We start from the raw sequence: 23,352 nt of genomic DNA, 5'->3' as shown, positions 1-23,352 counted from the left end.
ATGTACTGACATAAAAGTTGCGTAATTAAATTTCCTACAATATAGAATTGGTTAAAAGTTGAAAAAATAGTCAACCTTGTTGCAAAATAGCAATAATTGCGAAAAAACCATACAAAAACAAGTATTCGCATTTTACGTTTTTCAACCATTTATGCTACACTTATGACCTTCATATTTTACCCAGAAAAACTTTATAATACAGTAAAACAATACTGTAAATTTCATTAAGATCGGTTCAACAAATTTTGCAAAATAAATTTTGCAATCCAGCTTTCGCAAAAACAATTCATTTTTTTAAAATGTTACAGGACTGAAAATAAAGCAGATAGCAAGTTAAAATTTGTTTTGCGTATAGAAGTGTACTGTACCTTTCATTTGCAATTTGCAAAATTAAAATCGATTAACTACCACGGCGTCAGGAATTTTTTTAAATAAACATTAATTATTGGTGCTACGCGCAGGACAGCGGTGTTCGATTCACATGAAGTTGATTTCCACCAAAATTTCTTCCAATTTTCATCTAATACATTATTTTCTTACTCTATATTTTGTTGTATTTTAATATTTTAATTCCACAAAAATCAAACTAATTTTATTATTGTTTGTGAAATATTGTTTAAACAATTGTATATGTTTAAAAATAATAAACTTTTATTCTCAAGATAAAATATATGAACAAAGCAAGTTTTTGCTAAAAAAAGTGTTATTTCAAAGGATAGAGTATGTGTTTTTATTTTGCAATAAACAAATTTATTTATTTATATAGAAATGTAATAAAAATTAAAATGTATCAATAATTATCAAAGGTCATTGGAATGCCCAATCAGAGCAAACTATCCGGTGTCCTGCGCGCAACACCAATAATTAATGTTTATTTAAAAAAATTCCTGACGCCGTGGTAGTTAATCGATTTTAGTTTTGCAAATTGCAAATGAAAGATACAGTACACTTCTATAAGCAAAAAAATCAACTTGTTATTTGCTTTATTTTCAATCCTGTAACAGTTTGAAAAAATGATTTTTTTTGCGAAAGCTGGATTGCAAAATTTATTTTGCAAAATCTATTGAACCGATCTTAATGAAATTGACAGTACTGTTTAACTGTATCATATAGTTTTTCTGGATGAAATTTGAAGGTCCTAAGTTTAGCATAATACTTGTGTAAGAATACTTGTTTTTGTATAGTTTTTCTCCAATTATTGCTATTTTGCAACAAGGGTGACTATTTTTTAAATTAAAGTTTTAACCAACTCTGTATTGTAGGAAATTTAATTACACAACTTTTATGTCAATACAACTTTTCTCGGAAATGAATACTCTTAAAGTTATAATCAAAAAACGAAGAAAAAAATCGAATTTTTCCTTAATTGTTTGACATCTTGATTATTTAAACAATGTTCCGGACCTTTTTGAGAGGGAGGATAACTCAAATATTATTATTTGAATTATTTTTAAGCAATTTCTGCAAAAAAATTTGAGTCACCTCTCAACGTCCAAATGTACTAATATTTTTACAGATGCGCCCTGGTCTATTTAGGTAGATGCAATTTTACATTTAATGGGAAGAAAGGCCAATTATCTTTAAAATGGTCTATTGTAGAAGGCTGTATGACTATTTTTAAGCAAGATATGGTTGTTTAAAATTTTATACATTTAATGATTTTTGATATATTTTACGATTATTTTTAAATTTCTCATTATAACTGTTTTATTGTATATTTAGATATACAGTGCGGTGGAATAAGTGTTACCCCCCTGTTAACTTGTTTATTTTAAGAATATAAGCAAAACGCTGGGACAGGTCGATTTTTAAATTAATCATAGTATATTATAGCATCAACGTTTTGAACTTTACGCGATCCCTCTTCATGTGACAGATATAACTTTGATTTTTTTAAATGGAAAAGTACATCACTTGACACCTCATTTAATAGCTTTTGAAATACTAATTACAAAAATGTATAATACTTTAATCCTTTTCAAGAGAGTAGGCGCAAAATTTCGTCGAATTATTTTTAAACGCATTTATTTTTTTCGAATCCTGAGAAAACTAATTAGTATTTTTGAAAAATTTAAACGCAGAATGAAATATTACCGTGTAACCGAGTGTTATCGAGAGTCGAAAGTCAAGGAGAACTTCTATAATGATTATTTTAATAAGTCACAGGGGTGAAAAAAAGATAAAATTTAGTCTTATGTTTAATTTCAAATATATCATTTATAAGAAACTTTTTGTTTATTCTAAGGGACTTTTAGCTCTCGGTAATAATGTAATCTTTCATTCTGCGTTCAAATGTTTCAAAAATATTTATTAGTTTTTTCAGGATTTGAAAAAATAAATGCGTTTAAAAATAACTCGAATGAAATTTTGCGCCTATGCGCCTATGAAAAAGGATTAAAGTGTTATACATTTTTGAAATCAGTATTTTAAGAGCTTTTAGATGAGGTATCACATGATGTTACTCTCTCATTTAAAAAAATCAAAGTTATATCTGTCACATGAAGAGGGATCGCGTAAAGTTCGAAACGTTGATGCTATAATATACTATGATTAGTTTAAAAATCGACCTGTCCCAGCGTTTTGCTTATATTCTTAAAATAAAAAAGTTAACAGAGGGAATAACACTTATTCCACCGCACTGTATACATACATTCAGGGCCGCGCCTATAGAAATATTCTAATTCGGATTTTTTGCACAATCTTACTCAAATATTTTAACAAATCTGCATGTTGCCAGGACCAAAACCTGGTCAAAAATTTTTTAAGCGTTTTTTTTTGTTTTTCTCCTAAAATTATTTTTTTTTTGCATGGAAAAAAGGTTTTTTGGATCATTCCAAACAGAAAAGGTCTTTGGTGACTTTTCTCCAAAAATGATAGTTTTTGACATACAAGCGATTAAAAATTGAAAACTTGCGAAATCGGCCATTTTTAACCCTCAAAAACTATGTGAAAAACTAAAAATTTAAATGTTGCCAAAATAGGAAGATACTCTTTAAACATTGATTGATGAAATCCCGAAGAGTTTTTTGCAATACCATATTCAAAACTCCTTTGTTTTTTAATTGCTAATCAAGCGTGCGCGACACTATTTTCCACCGACAGTATGGTGCAAATGAAAGGAATAAATTCGTTATTTCGTAAACCGGCAACTTTAAGGAAAAATCCCGAAACTGGTCGATTTTTATTTTTAAGTTATAATATTGTGGCATATATGGTATACTAGTGACGTCATCCATCTGGGCGTGATGACGTAATCGATGATTTTTTTAAATGAGAATAAGGGTCGTGTGCTAGCTCATTTGAAAGGGTCTTCAATTTTCTATTCAGTAATATAAACATTTATATAATTATTTATACAGGGTGTCCTTCTACTTCTTTTTTTGTCAAATAATTTAATTTAATAAAAATTTTCTGGACACACTTACCAAATAGAGAATTGAAGAACCTATCAAATGAGCTACCACACGACCCCTATTCTCATTTAAAAAACTCATCGATTACGTCATCACGCCCAGATGGATGACATCACTAGTATACCATATATGCCACAATATCATAACTTAAAAATAAAAATCGACCTGTTTCGGGTTTCTTCCTTAAAGTCGCCGGTTTACGAAATAACGAATTTATTCCTTTCATTTGCACCATACTGTATACACATGCAACGGTGCCGCACACGCGTGATTAGAGATTAAAAAACAAAGGAGTTTTGAATACTGTATTGCAAAAAACTTTTTGAGATCTTATCAATCGATGTTTAAAGAATATTTACCTACCTTGGCAACATTCAAATTTTAAGTTTTTCACATAGTTTTTGAAGGTTAAAAATGGCCGATTTCGCAATTTTTCAATTTTTAATCGCTTATATGTCAAAAACTATCAACTTTAGAGAAAAGTCACTAAAGACCTTTTCTGTTTGTAATGATCCAAAAAACCTCAAAAAACTTTGTTCCATGCAAAAAAAATAATTTTAGGAAAAAAACAAAAAAAAACGTTTAAAAAATTTTTGACTACCTTTTGGTCCTGGCAACATGCAAATTTGTTAAAAGTAGTCCTTTTTGAGTAAGATTGTGCAAAAAATCCGAATCAGAATATTTTTCCTAGCGGATGCGCAGTGGCTTTCTGGAATATATTATTACTTTGATCCCTAAAGGTACGATTCCGAAAGAGGCTGCAGACTGCAGACCGCAAACCGCAGACTGCAGCGACATTGTCGTCTGCGGTCAGACCAATTCCGAGCAGAACTGCACTGCATCTATATAATAGCGACAACAGCATTGCACGATGGGAATTTATAATAGTATAATATTAAAAGTCGCATAAGTAGGATGTCAGACGCAATGAACAACGATGAATTAATGTTATATCTTTTGATGGAAGAAGAAGATGACGACGATCTTTTACTTTTGCATTATAAAAGAAAAAGGAAGTCAACTAGGTCTCTATTTAAAAATAGACAATTTGAAGGAAGCTTGCGTCGTAAATAACTGTATATTTAACAATAAAGCACTGGAAATGTTTGTTTTCTATACCTCCACAAAATTTATTATAACTATGTGACTACAGATGTTTCGGAAGTATAAAAAACATACGTTTTCAGTGTTTTATTGTTAGATAAAATGAACTTCCATCAAGTAACAGTCGAATCAATCAATTATTTAACTGAATATTTTGCTATACAATTAATTAATTGCTCTTCTTATTCATTTGAAATACTCATTTTCACAAGAAATTCAATTCTTTTCACTTTTCAGTCAATTTGGAAACAGCAAGAATACGTGTTGTCGCTCTGCGGTCGGCGACACTACTGGTTCTGGTGCAGTCCTGCGGTCTGCGGTGGCGACGTTCTGCGTGCGGCGGCGACACTGCCGCTCTACTCGACATCAAGCTCATAAGAAACCATATGAACCAGTAGGTCTGTCGATGCGGTCTGCGGTCTGCGGTTTGCAGTTTGCGGTTTGCGGTCTTGTTCGGAATCGTACCTTAAGTCCTAAGTGTACGAACCGTTATTATTTCTCTCATTAAACTGAACTATTTATTACTCCATTAACTCACGGTAAAATATTGAAAAAAATTTGAATTTTAAAGAACAGCTTGGATTAACATGAAATTTGGCATACACATAGCCAACATGTCAAAGAAGAAAATGATTATTGTGTCGACGTGTGCTTTTGCCCTAGGGAGTACCACGTGCCCAAGTCAATATCTACTTTTCGAGTTATTTGCGAGTGAATAATATTTAATTTTCAACAAAAAAAAAACACGTTTTTAGACGGTTTTTCGCAAATAACTCAAAAAGTAAGTATTTTCAAATTATCTTTTTTTTTTTAATTTAAAACCAATTTTTTTCAAAAATAAGCTCTTTGAGATGGTGAAACGTCCAGATCATATAAATATACATAAGTAAAGTAAATTTTAAAGCTGTAAGCTGTAACGATTAATTTCATAAGGGGATGCTAATTAAGCGGAGAATATTATGATGTTTTTGACCAAAAAAAAGGACCAACTTTATTTTCAGCGTTACTGGCTTACTATTGCTAGAAACGTTTTTATAAAACAAAAATAAAGCTTTTTCAAAAGGCCTTAAAAAAATTATAACGAGTTTTGCCCGAAAAGTGCTTCATTTTTTGGTTATTTCACGTTGAAATGTTCGATTTGAAATTTGACGAATAAGAACCCACTTTTCTCGAGCTACAACTCTTCCTCTACTATATATTTTGCCAATTTTTTCAATAAAATATACACTTTTTGTATTATTTGCGAAAAAACTTGGTTTTTATATTGAAAAATGAACATATTCACTCGCAAATAACTCGAAAAATATTGACTTTGTGAAAAAAACTGTATATGGAACAAAAGTTGATTAAAATTGGTCAGTTTATCCATTTCCGGAATTAATTTTAACGTATATTTTTTCATCCCCGACGACGCAATATCAATTGTTTTCTTTGTTATAAATTAGCTATGCGTATGTCAAATTTCATGTCAATCCAAGCGGTTCTTTAATATACAGAGCAAAAACCATGAGCAAATGAACTATAGTAATAATAATTATATATTTATTTGTTCTCTGATAATATAATCGTTGTTTTTTGTAAATATTTATAGTATTCATAATAACATCAGTATAATATTACTTTACTGCTGTTGAAAATCTAAGAGCAGAAAATAAGGGTTACCCAGAGGGCCATGCTAAGAATCACCCAAATAATATCAGGCAATGGACAAAAATCAAAGACATACATATTAGATCATGTAGCAAAGAAGAAATTAATGGAGATGTGCAGGTCATGTGGCAAGAACACCGAACAACAGCTAGACTAGAAGATTATTGGAATAGAGACCGCCGGAGGACAATCGGATAAACGAAGCAGAGATCGACCACCAACGCGCTGGAGTGACGATGTAAAGAGAACTGCCGGGAACTGGATAGCTGGTAGCTCAAGATTGGGAGACATGGAGAAACTTAGAGGAGGCCTATGTTCAGCAGTGGACGATAACGGTTAGATTATGATGATGATGATACTTTCCTAACACATAAAAATTAGTTTGTAGGTATACCGTATAACGATTCATTAAGCTACAAAAAAACTACTTACAAAGGAATGAGGAAAGGGGCGACTAAAATTACTTGCCCCAGGGCGCTTGAAAGCCTTGGCGCCGCCCTGCATACATTGTACAATAAAAAAGAAAGCTTATTTCCTTTACTTTAAAATGGTGTATTGTAAAGAGATCTAGGACTATTTTTAAACAAGATATGCTTTTCAAAATGTGACATATACACATGCAATAGGTCCCACTAAGTTGGAACCACATGGAAAACTCTTTTATTATTAACTTTATGAAAAAAAAATCTTTGTAAAATGCTCTGCGCAGTCTAGAACCCACGATGCAATCATCAGATATAAAATTTTATTAATAGTGTACGAGGTATGTTAAAAAATATGAATTTCGCTCAAGAGTAAAGTACCTTTATATTTCACAATATCGTAAAGTGTTATTAGGAAAAATTATTTGGAATTAAAAATTATGATATAATATGCAATTATATTCTTCTAATTAAAAAAAAATTAAAAAAGTTTAATTTTTTTTTTAAATTACGGATACCCTTTGATATCCTACGGATATCTTGTTTAAAAATAGTCCTAGAAAAAAAATTTTTGCAATACACCATTTTAAAGTAAAGAATATAAGCTTTTTTGTTTCACAATGTATATACCTAAATGTACATAGACAAGGCGAAAACAGCGGGTTCGTTGGGGAAAATATTCCCATGAGATTTTTTTGCATAATTACATTTGTGAAACATCCCAGACTAAGGTTCAAGAAGTCGCCCACGTGAAAAGTGGGCCAAATTTTTTTTAACAATTTTTTTTTTTAATCAAATTGCAAAAATCAATATTTTTAGCTTAATTCACCCTGTGCCTAGGGACTAATTCACCCCTTTCTCAAAAACGCACTAATTTAAATGGTAGCACTCCGCGGTTTTTTTTTTCAAATTTAGAGGTCCATTGACCATATTAGACAATACAATCCCGTTAACGTTGTAGTTCCTTTTAGCTCTCTTATTTTGAACATAATTAATAGCCTATAACAACTATTGTATTTTTTTTAGAGAGCTCATCTGGCAATATGTGATTTGACTATAACACCAGAACGAAGAGAAGTAGTAGATTTTAGCATGCCTTTTATGACTTTGGGTAAGTTTTTTTTTTTCAATATCATATAAATGTAAAAGTGGAGAAAATAATTTAAAATTTGGCAGTATAATTTTTTATTTATTTTCTTTTTCTTGATGTGCCTATCCGTGACGAATGTTGACGATCATCATGGCAATCGTTATCTTATCTGTAACAGCGCGGAAAGCTGCACAAATGTGTTAAACCAGGTTCTGGGGTTCTTTAACCAGGATGTTCTTCTTCTTGGACCTCGCTTTCCAAATATTTTTCCTTGCAGGATGACTTGTTGTAGGGCATAATCTGGATTCATTTCGCATTATATGGGCGAAGTATTTTAACTTTCGAGATTTGATGGTGGTCAGTACCTCCCGGTTCTTCTTCATTCTTCTGAGGACCTCCTCATTTGTGACCCCGGTGACACCCGGTCAGTCCGCGGGGTTTTAAGAATTCTTCTATATAGCCACATCTCAAATGCTTCCAATTTTCTGCACATAATCTTCGTTCAAGGTCCACGATTCAACACCATAAAAAAGATTATGGAGGACGTAGCATCGCAACATTCTTATTTTTTTGTCAAGAGAGAGGTTGCGGCTATTCAAGAAGGCCCCATCTGGATCTAGCTTTTTCGATGCGCTCTCTTATATCTTGGTTGTTGGTCCATTGTTCATTTATTATGGTGCCGAGGGACTTGTAGTGCGTCACTCTTTCTACAGAAGTTTGATTGATGGAGAGTTGACCTTCTTTTATCTTTTCCTTGCTAATGATCATAAGCTTTGTCTTATTTACGTTTATGTTGAGTCCATATTGTTGACTGTAATACGTGATTTTGTTCATAAGGACTTGTAGGTCTTCTAGGTTGTCTGCAAATACTATGGTGTCATCTGCATACCTGATGATATTTATCCGATACTCATTTAGTATAATACCATTTTCAGTTTCGTGCAAAGCTTCGATAAACATTCTTTCAGAGTAGAGATTGAAGATTAGGGGAGACAAAATACAGTCTGATTCCAGTAAAGGTTTCTAATGATTTTCAGATCTTGGTTGTTAATTCCATTGCATCATCTTGGTGTTCTGTACTCGATCAAACGCTTGCTCGTAATCAACCAGGCATGCATATATGTCGCAATAGACGTCTTTGCATCTCTGGAATAAGACTTGTCTTGAGAACAAAGCCTCGTACCAACAGCATTAGGAACCCGAACTGGTTGGGGGAAATTTTATTTATAATTCGATTATAATATACTAGCTGTCATTACTTGTTAAAAAGGTTATACATACAACATTGCTAAAGTAAGGTACAAGTCATCAAAGAACTTGACTAATAGACGGCAGATTAAGAGTGTGAATGGAAGAGTGTTAAGAATCGATGTTGAAATAAAGCAACGATGGTATGTATACTTAAGAAAGTTGCCAAATGGCGAACTCCAGAGGAGAGATAGAGGATGCGATATCCCAGATGAAAATATAATACAGGGGATAGCGAAAGATGAGTTTGTCGAGGCGTTAAATAGGATGAAAATTGGTAAGGCAGTAGGATCTGATGAAATACCTCTGGAGGTTTGGAACGCTCTAAGAGTGGGTGGGGTTGATATTTTGTGGCAAATGGTAAGCCGGATATTTAAGAAAGAAAGTATGCCCAATGCATGGAAATAGAGTGATGGTATCACTGTATAGAGATAAAAGGGGACATTCAGGACTTTAAGAACTATAGAGGGATATTTTATTTTTTACTTTATTTAGCCTATGGACTTTCACAGTACGATAAATACACAAATATAATATATTATGCAAGCACTAAAATATAATTAATGAACCTAAATATTAATGTTCAATTTACATAGCCATTCAATTGCTCCAGGGGAGCATTCCACAAAGTCCTGGAGGTTTTCAAGGTAGGCACGATTTAGGCAGTCTGAAACACAATAGCTTATGGTCTGTCTAGGTGATCCGCAATCGCACTATGGACTTTCCGCACGACCCAATTGAACAGAGAATCAGCACATTTACCATGTCCGGTACGTATGCGATTAAGGCCCGGCGCAAATTCAATATAAGCGAGGCACAACCTGCGGGACGGCTGACCCGTGCATTTATTTTTCTAGCGCAGCGCATATTGAACACAAGCCAACCCAACCGTTGGCCATCGACGTGGCGAATAGAGACGGGCAAAATCAGTGCGGACATGTAACGGTTATTTTGATAGCGGTTCTAAGTGGTACTGAGTACAAATACTGATTAAAAAATACTGATGTATCTGATCCTTGTACTGAATTGAGTAGGCAACTTAAAATCGGTATTTCCGTACTTGTAACTAGTAACGTTTTTAAAAGTATCTTACACGTCCCTAGTAGTCGTAGCGGTATGATTTTTGAAAACATCGAATTTGATCATAAGAGGGTGCATAAAAAGTTATCTTACACTGAGTATTTTATTTATGCACATAATACCGACATATTTAAAATAATTTCTCCCCTACTGCTCGGTCATAACTCATATTCCTCAATTTACTGCTCGGATCACAATAATTTACAATTACTGCAGGATCGCAATCATTTACAATTACTGCAGGTTATAATTCATAATCCCTCCGCTACTGATCGGTCATAAAAAAACACTATCTGCATATTTTGTTTTTAATTTTTAAGTATGAACAAAAATGATGTAATAAACAAAAATGTAATATGCCGACAAGTTGAATTTGAGGGTAATACGATATTTTTATCGATCACGGTTTTAAGTAACATGAATCATTTTTCACCTTATTTTTTTAATAATGTGAATTTGTAAAGGCATAACTTTGATTATTAATTTCGTATCGCCGCTTATTTAGTCTACCAAAAGTTATCAGAATTGAATGAAAAAGACAACGCAGTTTTCACTCGGGGTGTTGACTATGCTAATACTTTTATTTATCATAATAAATTGTACTTAGGTACCATCCGTATTCATTTCAGATACTTCCATCTCGCAAACAAAAACACGTAAAAATAAACATCTGGCGGTGAGTCACGCGTCCCACGGCCCAAGAAAACTATACGCCGATGACAAACGTTCCCAAGCGAGACCTGCGAACGGATGAACTGATAGTAGGATGCGCAATACTGTCTACGCAGTTCGCCGACGTAGGTTGTGTCTCGCTTAGGTGCAATGTGCGCCGGGCCTAAGCCTCGTCCAGTTGGACCTGGGCAGATTTGATCCGACGAAACCCTGAATTGGGGTGGATATCTGGATATAGTCTGCTTCTATTGTTGGCATCCATCTTGTGGACCATTGCCTCTGTATATCGTAGGAATCACCAATTTTTCGGGCAGATCTGATTGGGGGATTTCTAGATCTCAGTCGGTGGTTCTCTTTTGAGATGTCTGGTATGTCTTGATGGATTGGTAATTGTACGTTGCTTGGCTACAATTTTCTGGTACTCTCTCACTAACGCTGCTGTACGGCGTAAATCTGGTGGAGCAATATTGCTCAACGTAGGCAGCCATCTCACTGGGGTTGATTTTATTGTTCCAGTGATTATTCTCATGGTTTGATTAAGTAGGACATCGATATGCAGGGATAAAGTTCATATTGCACACAATGAAAATTTGGGATAGAACTGTAGAGGAGACATCGATATTATGAGACGAACAGTTGAGAATAACGGGACAATATTCTGAAAATGTCTTGAAAATCAATCAGAACGTTGCAATAGCAAGTTTGACGTTTTATGACCTCTGTCTAATATATCATTTATTTTTTAAATTTTTTAACTGATAACACTGGTAAACACACAGTTCGCTGCCGGAATTTTTTTTACTGTTTCTAGGTAATTTTGGTCTGCTGAATCCAAAAATGCCACCAGATTTGCTCCATCAGATCGTTTTCAGAAAATACGACAACAGATCACATTTCTAACATATAGGGTAATTTAACGCAACACTACCTACATATATTAGTGCTTATACTCATGAAATAAACCAAATACGAATAAAAAGTAAGATATTTATTGTACAATAATATACTTACAAAAATCATCACACATATCTGCCAAAAAAACTCATCTAACCTAACCGGCAGCGTCGCAACAAAAATGTGTTATTCGGCGTCACCTAAAAACTTCCTTTTGTATGATTTTCTTGCAAATGCTTTAAAAGGACGGTCCCTTTGAAGACTCCAGCAGTAATCCAAATCATGTGATAGCCCCATCTCCCTGATACCCCTCTTCCATCGTTTTGATATCTTGGTGAAGATTTTCTCGGAAACGGTCTAAGTGGCTGTGGAGTTAATAAATTTTAATACTCATATGACAACCGTGTTTGTTAAAATTGTTAAGCATTTATTCCACTCTAATGCTCAATTGGTATACTTCCATATTTGTTGCCATTATGTAGAAGGACACACTTTAAACTTCGTTTGGAACTGTCGATAAAAAGACGCCAGTGATCTGGTGTATACTCCGATACACCCATTTTTTTCTAACAGTCCTTTAATATTGTTATAAAAAACCATATCATCTTGCTGAGAAAAAAAGGCAAAACATCTTTTATCTCTATTACGGTAGTATGTAATTTTGGTGTCTGGGTGAAGAACATTCTTTTCTTTCAGTCTGGAGGTAAGCAACTCGGAAGAATCCTTTGGAAGGTTCAAATTTCTGATAAGATCGCTTAGCTCTTCCTGAGTAAAGCGTTCAGGACGTGTTGAATCCCTTCAAAATCACTGTCGTCTTCCTCAAATCTATTAATCTGCAGTTCGTCAAATAACATTTCGGCATTATCCTCTGGTGACATAGGTAGACTGCTAAATATTGGAATGGGTATCTGCTCAAGCTGATGATTGGTCTTATTGCTGAATCCAGATTAGGATATGTTTACGTATGTCGATTGTTACGATTAATGCCCTTTATATTCACAAGACAGAAATAGCAATCACCAAAATGATTTTTTGGTTCCCTCCATACCATTGGAAAACCAAATTTAAACATTTTCGTTGTCCTTTCGTCCACTGTCGCAAGTTTTCAATACAAGTTTTGCACACTTCATGTGGATCTCAGGATTTATCTTGATCTCCTAAATGAACACCAAAATAGGCTCTTTTGTTCATTTGCCCATTTGTCTTAGAATTTGTTTAAAAACATATTGCAATTATAGTGGTGGAATATACAGAAATGTAAGAATATTTAAGTATTGGATAAGTATGTTATATCTCGAAAACTAGAGCTGATACAAAGAAAAGGTTTGTATTTTTGGAATCAGCACAGATGAATTAACTAAAATCAGTTGATTTTTTTTCGGCAGCAAGACAATTTTTTTTGTTGGGCTGTGTAATTGGTTCAGTTACTAGCTAATGATAAAAATAGTTGAAATAAACAAGTTAACTCATAAAATTTGTATAATTAAACTTTCATACAAATGTATATTTTAGGTATAAGTATATTGCATAAAGCTCCTACTAAAGAAGACGTCAACATATTTGGTTTCCTTGACCCTTTCTCTCCCATCGTATGGATATACACTGCTACGTTATATTTGGTTATTTCTATCGTACTATTTTTTATATCGAGGTGAGTGACCTAATTTTAATAAAAAAACTTCTTATTCAATACTCTTAATATATGAAACATTTATGTTTGTGTTTCCTTTAGATTCTGAGGTAGTGCACAATATCAATTTCCAACAATAAAAGTTTTTAGATTTAAATAATTATTGATTATTGTTTTAATAATAAATGTTGTATCTGGGACTTTTCGCTTTGCTTTAAGAGATGTCGGTGCAACATCCCAAAAGTGGATATTAAACTATTTTTGAAATTCCACATAAATAGACAGTTTGGTTTCGTTTTGCTTCAAAGGTGTGCACATAACTCCACTGAGGAAGTCGTAATACAGAAACAGCTGTCTAGAGATTGTGCATCACTCAATCGAAAGAAAACATAAACTGTATTTTTCATTTCTATTTTTACTCAGATTTAAGTACTAGGAACTATTTTTCGGACCGTTTTTCCTAGATGAATGAAAGCGGAATGTGACTGCATATTGTAGAGTCCTTTTCGCTTTCTTTATTCGTCGACTCTTGTCTTATAAATTGTAAAAGCAAATATTAAGGATGTACCAAAAAGAAGTTCCAACAAGAAAAGTTTTTAGATTTAAATAATTATTTATTATTGTTTTAATAATAAATTTTGTATCTGGGACTTTTCACTTTTCGCTATACTCTTAAAATACTTATTAACAGTTAACTCATTTTAGAATGACTCCCGGTGACTGGGAAAATCCCCATCCGTGTGAAGACAATCCAGAAGAACTAGAAAATATTTGGGATATTCGAAACTGTCTTTGGCTTACACTCGGATCAATAATGACTCAGGGATGTGATATTCTACCAAAGTAAGTCTAAGGCCGTCCGCACATGGGGCGACCCTCGAAGTAATCAACTCGATTCCAGTCGCGTAGATCTCTCCCCGCCACTCAAGTTCCGTCGTTGCGGCATAGGGCTTTTCATTCACAGTCATTTGTTTCGAGCTTCTGTCATATGTCGTATAATCCGTGTGTATTAATATGATACACAGATTATACAACATATGACATAAGCTCGAAACAAATGACAATCGATGAAAAGCCCTATTGAGCTAAGTAGACGGGGCGTTTAGGATTGCAAATCTCCTCGTCTTGTACGACTCTCGTCCCTTGCAAACCGTAGCGTATGAGAAAGTTCGAGTCAGACGCATGTTTCCAAGTTTATTTTATTTGTTTCCTTCGTTTTTGTTGATTTTTGCGCTAAATTAAAGTTTAGTTTTTTTTTAAGATCGGCTAATGTTATGTTCGTTGATTGTAGTACTAGTAGCTTTGTGGAAATATATTGTTTGTAGAGAGCAATCGGAGAGCAATCGCTTGTGACGCAGGGTTCGTACAAGACGAGCAAGACGCGCGTACTTCGAGACGTGTCTTCGATCGACCCATGTGCGGACGGCCTAAATATGTAATTCCAAAATTTTTAGTACGGTATAGCTCCACAGTTCAATTATTAAATTATTTTCAAAAGGTATTATATAAAATCACAACAAAGAAAGTTACCTCTTTTAAGTGGAAAACGTAGGGGAAGGGGGGGCAGAACCGGGTACCTAAGGTAAAGTAGCTATAAAAAGTAGTCTATTTATATTTATTAAATGATACTTAATTATTACATGCTTTAACATAATAACTAAACAATGAATTGCGTTTAACTATATAAAATCCATCAGAAAATCAAAAACATAAAAGAAAAAATTCCATTCGCTTTTACGGTTATGCCCCTACCCACGGGGCAGAAGCGTATGGTAATTGGGGTACAACCGGAAAATTTGATCGTATTATATTATTGGCAATTTCCGCACACAAAGTTGTCTAAATCGTCTTCTGGCCATCCTGTGCAACCTTCGTGTGCCCAGTTATTACAAATGTTTGAACATTTTATCCATCCATCAACTCTGGTGGTATGTGAATATTGCTCCTTACAGTATACGCAGAAGCTATCATCCTGTGATCTTGTAACCTCTCCTTCTCCTTCTGAACGGAATACTTTAATTTTTTTAGTGAGTATTTTTTTGTTTTCGTTTTGATTCATAACCTGTCTTTTAACTTGTTGGATTTTGGAGGGAGTCACTTTTACTGCAATGCTGTTTTTAAGTTCCTACCTCCTCGTGCGATTAGTTTTGGTTTTATAGGCCTCAATTATGACTTTCTTAATGGCTTTATATTTACCCTTAACAGAGTTTAACACAATTTACATTTCAGGGGAATTTCATCTAGATTGGCAGTAGGTATGTGGTGGTTCTTCTCGCTTATTATGACCAGTTCTTATACTGCTAATTTAGCAGCCTTTTTGACCAAAGCCAACCTGGAACCACCTATAGACGGAGCAGAAGCTTTAGCCAAACAAACAAAAATTAAATATGGTTGTCTAGCTGGTGGAGCCACAGAGTCTTTCTTCAAAAATTCAAATTTTACGACATATCAAAGGTACGTAAATGTAGCTACTATAAAAGTAAAATTATAAAACATTTATGAATTCGTCTATAAACGAGACATATCTTTAACCAAGAGAAACTACATAGTTGAACCATATTGATAAGAGTCTTCCTACCTTATTCAATTTTTGTCCTCTATATTTTATAATTTTTTAATTTTTCTGTCAATTTATAGTTTTATTACCAGTTGGGTTTTTTAAATGCATAGTCTAAGACTCTTGTGAAGAGCTTGGGTGATATTGTATGCCCTTTTGTGAACCCTCTTTGTAATGGAAAGTGTGAAACCGAGCATTAATAAATCGGTTGTGTCCTAATGATTTTCGTATTAGTTTTTAAAGTTGGAAAGCAATAGTTGGTGCCAGTGAAAGTCTCGTAACTCTATCGATTAGTAGTAGTTTAAAAGTTTATTTATTAGTTTATTTTAGAAGTTATTATTTTAGAAGAGTTTATAAATATAATATAAAGCGAAGGCTCTTCTTCTTCTTAACATGCCATACACCAAAGTGCGTAGGCGACTATCTCATTAGGTTCTGTTCTTGGCGGCGTGATACAGCTCGGCGCCTGTATTCCTTTCCATTCCTTAATATTTTTTAACCAGGATAGTTGTTTGCGGCCGACACCTCTCCTACCTTCGATCTTCCCTTGTAGGATTAACTGTGGCATTTCATATTTTGCTCCTCTTAATAAGTGCCCAAGGTAACTAATCTTGCGTTTTTAATTAATCCAAAGAGTTCTCTTTCTACGGCTCTCTTTAGGACGTCATCGTTTCGAACTCTATTCACCCATGGTATGCGCATCATTCTTCTCAATGACTACATTTTAAATGCTTCAAGCTTGTTGATTGATGTTCTTTTCAAAGTCTACGTTCCATGCCATAAAGCAAGATATGTAGCACTTGACCATTCTGTAACGTATTTCAAAATTTAGGTTTTGATTACATAGGAGCGATCTGAATTTCATAAAAGCCTGTAATGCCATTTGTATTCGGGTTTTTATTTCATGTTGTGGATCCCATTGGTCATTGATTGTGATGCCAAGGTATTTAAAATTTTCACGCATTTTATACGATCGTCACCTAAGCATATTATCGGATCTTCTGGAGGGTTTCTGCTAATGACCATATATTTCGTTTCCAAAATGTTGATCTTGAGGCCATAGTTTTTACTTATGCTATTCACCCTATGTAATAATAACTGCTGATCTTACAAATTGTCGGTTATAATCACTGTGTCGCCCGCATAGCGTAGGTTGCTAATTGGTATGCCGTTCATCATAATGCCTAATTCCGTGTATTCTAATGCTTCCGCGTACCTATTTCCACATATAAATTAAAAAGCATCGGAGCTGTTCAAACATAAAATTGCCTCTCTTGTTCCTAGTCCTCCCTTAAAACCAAATTGTGTTGTTTAAGTTCTTCTAGTATCTTGTACATTTTTGAGTTTAATATCCTAAGGAAAAGTTTCAGCAAGTGAATCATTAGACTGATTAAGCAGTGTTTATTGGATTTTGTGGCATTAGCTGTTGTTGGGATCATTATAAAGGATGACTGCAGCCAGAGCCGGATTTAAGCCTGTGAGGGCCCCTGGATAGAATTGGTGTGGGGGCCCTACCTCCTACCATTAAAAAAATATTGATCTACTTTTATAAATATAATTTTAAATAATAAAAAGTACAAGAGCTGTAACTTGTTACAGTAAAATACTAAAAATAATAGTAAGATGTACGGTTAAAGTCCGGGAACTTTTCGAGATATTTTAATTAAAAATTTCTTGATTATGTGGGACATAAGTTGCATTTAGACATCGTGACCAATGCTCATTGTAGAGAGATGAGTCTAACACTCTTGGCCCATCATAAACCGAAGTCGATTTTTAATTAACTTAAATGTTAAGAATGATCTCTAACCACTGCAGTTAGTTAGCATCAGACCTAAATATTAACAAAGTGTCACCTCAACATTTGGAAAAGCATCATTCATATTCTTTTTTTTTTTTAGCAGTTGGTACATTTGAAATTCTTTGCTTATATTTGATGAGCTGATTTCCTCTTTAAATGAATTAAAGAATCTTACAAACTGTACCAGATGGACACATAAGTTTTCATCTAAATCAGAGGTTCTCAATCTGTGGTACATGTACCACTGGTGATACATATCATTATTGGCGGTGGTACACAAAACACAGAAAAAATTAAAATATTAGTACTTAGTAAGTATTAATAATACAGTTTAAAAATATAGGTGGTACCAAAAATAATAAAAATAACTGTAGGTGGTACATCACTCAAAAAGGTTGAGAACCGCTGATCTAAATCATTGCTATAAATGTTGGTAAGCTTTAGTGAGTCATAGTCCTGTCGCCAGGGGGGGTACAACGGCCTCGTTAATTCAGATGGACTTACCCAAATTTTTTTTATGTATTTTGACCCGTAGAACACGAATTTTTTGGGTAACAGTTGATCCGGATGTCGATAAGATTGTTATAGACCAAGAACTTGAGGAATCAAATAACAGCGATTTTTGGCAAAACAAAACAATATTTTGTATTTTTTGGGTCATTTTAAGCAAAAAATATTTCTACAAGTTTTTTAGTAGGATGCACAGTTTTCGAGATAAACGCGGTTGAACTTTCAAAAAATCGAAAAACTGCAATTTTTAAACCCGAATAACTTTTGATTAAAAAATAAAATAGCAATTCTGCTTAGCGCCTTTGAAAGTTCAAGTCAAATTATGTCGGTTTTGATTATTTGCATTGCTAAAAATTTATTGTGTTATTGCTAAACAAAGCTACAAACAACTAGTGCGTGAGTGATGTTTCTATGATTTCTCATTTAAAATCGAACGAGTAGGTAGAATAGGTACTAGTGCAATCAAGACTATTTCTACGTTACATGCGTTAAAACGCATGTAAAAGCACGGGAAACCCTACGTGTTTATAGCTTTGTTAAACAATAAAAAAATAAATTTTTACCAATGCAAATAATCAAAACCGATATAATTTGACTTAAACTTTCAAATGCGGTAAGCAGACTTGCTATTTTATTTTTTAATCAAAAGTTATTCGGGTTCAAAAATAACAATTTTTCGATTTTTTTAAAGTTCAACCGCGTTTATCTCGAAAACTGTGCATCCTACGAAAAAACTTGTAGAAATATTTTTTACTTAAAATGGCTCAAAAAATACAAAATATTGTTTTGTTTTGCCAAAAATCGCTGTTATTTGATTCCTCAAGTTCTTGGTCTATAACAATCTTATCGACATCCGGATCAACTGTTACCCAAAAAATTCGTGTTCTACGGGTCAAAATACATAAAAAAAACTTGAGTAAGTCCATCTGAATTAACGAGGCCGTTGTACCCCCCCTGGCGACAGGACTATCAGCTTCAATTTCATTCAGAGTTAAATTTTCCAATTTTCCAAAATGATGTAAAAATCCAAAATTGGAATGGATGGAATCCTATGCAGAAAGCCTCTGACTTAGACGTAATCTATAATACCGATAAAATTTTGAGTTCTAAACTTCTCCGATGTTCTCATATCTTTCGAAATTGTCACGTCTTGACTGTAAAATTTGTATAAGTGATCTAAGTGCTGCCACTCCTGAATTAAGGCCAATATTTGGATCTTGAAGAATAAGACTTGTGCTGTTGGTCCTCCCTGATATCCTCTCTGTTTCCAGTAAACACATTCGATTACAGGTACAACAAACCATTTGCAATGAGTTTTAGATTTTTGCTCATAGTCTTCCGAAATTTTGGATATTGCTCCTTTAATCTGAATGTAACCTTTAACTAGTTCTTTTGCGGCATTACCTCGATGACCATCTAGTAGTATTTGCTCTTTTAGGAACAATAATATTTTTGGCACGGTCTGTATTGATGTCGCTTTAAGACGCAGCTTTAAAACATTCTGTTAAGTTGTATCTATATGTAGAGGAAGTGAAAAATATATATAAGCTAGTTCTTCTAAGAAATTAAAGAATGCGGTGCTATGCTAATGCATGATAACACTCAGTTGCAGCTTTTGAAACTAAATTTAGAGAGTGGGCGACACAAGGAATCCACAACTCCAATATGCTAAGGTACGTATCCATACGTGGGTGCTCCGTGCTCGGTGTAGCAGCTCCGCATAGTAGATACGTTGGTGATCACCAACCAGTGATTTAACCGGTTTGCTGTTTATATGTAGGGGAGCGCATGCCGTATCCATTTAAGCAGCTACACCGAGCACGGAGCACCCACGTATGGATATGTACCTTTTTGTTCTATAATTTCAGCCTGAACACCATTGTATTTTCCATTGATATCTGACGCATTAACGTAGAACGGTCTCCTGCAGTTTTTCAGATCGATATCATGTTCTTGCAAAAATGTCATTAGATAATTAAATATATATTCTGCTTTATGACGGCGATTTGGCAAAAATATGGTAAACCTTTCAACAGGAGTGAAACCTTCTATGTAACGAAATGTCACAGTTAATTGATTTGTATGAACTGAATAATATTTTGACTTCTTAATCCTTGAAACTACTTCATTTAATACGTTTTGACCCATCAGATGTACAATTTCCTCACATATTATGGTTGATGAAAGATAGTTGACATGTCCGCTTCCAGGATTTGAATATTTATTAAAATATGGTGCTTCAAAAATTGATCATATTCAGCTAATAACTGGAGTATTTTCAAATAATTTTCATTTTGTGATGAACTCGACAACTCCTTTTCGCTGCGAAATGCTAAATCTCGTTCACAAATAAACTTTATAACTCTAAAATTAGTCTTTGAGTTACCATTTTCCAATACTTCTTTATATTTCTTCGGTCTGTTTTGCTACTTCAGTATCAATAGGCCCAATTCTTTCGTGTGCTTTAGACATTTCGTGATCCATAAGCCTACTATCTGCATCTACATGTTTCCTATCACAAAATTCTCTTCTCATCACTTCATAAGAATTTACAAACGAAGCAATACACCCACCCTGTGGAAGGTCAAAAACATAACCATGAACAATGCAATATTATCACTCCTTCGCTCCTTCATTTTATACTTGTCATACATTGTTCCTGTATCTCCTGCCAATATCTGTTTAAATGAATCTCTTATGTTTGGGACTTTGTGGGGGCCCCCGAAATGTGGGGGCCCCGGGCAGCTGCCCAGCCTGCCCTCCCTTAAATCCGGCCCTGACTGCAGCCATTCTCGCTGAACGTAACCAGTGTCATAAATTCTATTGAACAGCTTTCCCAGGGTTTCGATATTCTCCTCGTCTAATAATTTTATTGCTTCTAAATTAATTTCATCTGGTCTTGTTGCTTTATGCATCTTTGTGGTTCTAACTGCATATTCTTTAGGCTTCGAAGGACCTTATCTAACTATCGATATCCAGTATATTTTAAGCAGTCAAATAAAGAAAAGGAATATTTTAAGTAAATTAGAAGATGTGCGATAAACGAAAGCAGAAAGTAGAGATATGTAAAAAGATAAAAAGTATATTCTTTTTTTTTTTAATTACTATTGAATTTAGTTACTGTTAACTCCGTTATGGGTAGTCTTCTTCAGAGCCTATGATTTTGAGCTCTTGTGATATTAAAAAGAAATTTGAATTTTGTTTTGGAAATAACTTGTCAATTGAACTATTTCCTATCTTATGTTTTAAAAACAAGATTCTTGTAACTAAATTTCAGACAGTTTTTGATACATTTCTCAATTTTTTAATTTCAATTTTTCTCAAATTTCATTAGTTATATATTCTAATTTCCCGGTTATGGCAAATCTCATAAGCTGTCACTTTTGTAAAAAGAAAAACATTTAGGAAAAGCACATCCTGTTTCAATGTGCTGTCAGTTCATTCTTCATTGTACCAGTTGCGTCCACTTAAAATGGTGGGTTTTGAACCCTACCATGATCAAAATGTTTTAATGTGTTTTGTGAAAGTCCCACGTACTGTTTTGGTTATCCCATGCGCTCAGCTATTAATTTATAAATTTTACACACTTCAAAAATACTTTTCTTTTCCCATTCATTCAATTTTACATATTTGTTCTATTGGTATCTTCGAATTTAACTTTATTCATTTCTATATTTTTTATAATATGATGCATATTGTGTCGATTAATATAGGTACCCGTGTATTCTGGTTAGATTCATTTCATATTTACTATTCCTTTATTATTATATTAGTTGCAGTCGAAACTTTGGCTTACTTTGAACAGTGAACCCATGAAAACTATTTTGGCTACGGTATAGATACGTTATTTATGGGTTGATGGTAAAAAGATTTAAGAGAATTATTTGTCTCAAGTTAGTTATTTAAGAGATGTATTATTTAGTCCAGGAAAATAAGGATTTTCTCAAGACACTGAATAATCAAGGTAGTTAACACCTCTTTTAGTCATTGTAAACCTATAGAAAGAAAACCTACCTGTTTCCTGCCTAGAGTTCGGATCTGTTTTTATTTCTTAACAATTTAGTGCAAAAAACGATGTTTTCGATTTTTTTCACTCCATTAAAAAGCTAAATAGACTAAATAGTTGACATAAAATTACAAAATTTTATTTTTTAGAACACTGAAAAAGCTTCAAAATGCTGTATTTTGAAAGTTAAAAAGTCAATTTGTTGCTTCGCAAACTGCAAAATTAGTGCAAATCGTTATTTATTGATAACTTTTATTAAAACTAACGTAAAACTTCGGTATTTGACCCAAAGTTGTATATTGGGGTATTTAACAGACCCTCAAAATTTGAGACCGATGCATTAATTAGTTTAAAAGTTCGTATAATTGTTTATCCTAGAGATCTATTTTTTGCAATATGACAGAATATAATGAAGATACAAAAATTACTTACTATAGTCAAAATCCTAATGCCTTAAAAATTTTCTAGTTTATAAACATTTAGAATAACTTTTAAAATATTGTCCATAGAAAAAATCTTTTTACGTAGGTATCCGCAAAGCTCGCATTTTAACACGAATTTTCAAATAAAAAAATTTGGTCTAGGTCAATTTGGACCAAAGTTAGCCCTGTTTTGTTTAATTCACTGCTAATTTGTTAATAATAATTAAGGAACCTAATTAACGCCATTTTAAAGAATGGGATTTCAGTGGCGTAGCGTAGTGGGGGCGGCAGAGGCGGCCCGCCCCGGGCGGCACTTTTTAGGGGGCGGCAAAATTTAACAATAAATAATAAAAATATTTTGTAAATATTTGAAATATTTTATATTTTTATCGCAACTACAAATTCGGACTGATTGAAAGGAGCACGGAATTTTTCATTACTTATTTTGTGACGAATTCGGGGAATTCCTTTTCTTTGAATGATATTTTGTAGCCACTGGCAACAACGTCTATACTGACTTGTGAGAATTCCCCCTTTATGACTAACAATCAGCACGTTTTTCGGCATTTTAGAACGTTGTTATTCTTTTTTTTTTTTTTTCTCATCGACACATCGTTGGGAAGTTCTGATAGCAGCTACAGACCAAAGAAGGATTCAAGACACGCGGTGGAGTGCAAGAGGCAATGCCGTAAATGTGACATGACATCATTACAAAAACATTCTCGTTACTTTGTAAAAACTGACAGAGGCAGGTGAAAGCTTAAACACTAGGACAGATGCAGGTGCTTTACTAGATTCGATGCAGTCCTTTTCCTTTCTTTGTTTTTTAGGCCTGTGGCAACCGGTGCTACAA

The 23,352-nt window shown here is 33.8% G+C and overlaps 1 protein-coding gene across 1 annotated transcript in view; it reads left to right on the top strand.

Annotated features, from left to right (window-relative positions):
• LOC114336187 (glutamate receptor ionotropic, kainate 2-like) overlaps positions 1-23,352 on the top strand; it is a 137,544-nt gene that overhangs the window by 70,177 nt on the left and 44,015 nt on the right. Inside the window, exons 10-13 of the mRNA XM_050646884.1 lie at positions 7,616-7,700; positions 13,086-13,224; positions 13,909-14,046; positions 15,433-15,657. Of these exons, the coding sequence (XP_050502841.1) occupies positions 7,616-7,700; positions 13,086-13,224; positions 13,909-14,046; positions 15,433-15,657 (587 nt within the window). The remainder of the gene's footprint in view (positions 1-7,615; positions 7,701-13,085; positions 13,225-13,908; positions 14,047-15,432; positions 15,658-23,352) is intronic.

The sequence above is a fragment of the Diabrotica virgifera genome, chromosome 3, assembly GCF_917563875.1.
Source record: "Diabrotica virgifera virgifera chromosome 3, PGI_DIABVI_V3a".
NCBI lineage: Eukaryota > Metazoa > Arthropoda > Insecta > Coleoptera > Chrysomelidae > Diabrotica > Diabrotica virgifera.
Note: the sequence above shows the minus strand (reverse complement) of the source record. Positions and strands in the feature narration are given on the sequence as shown.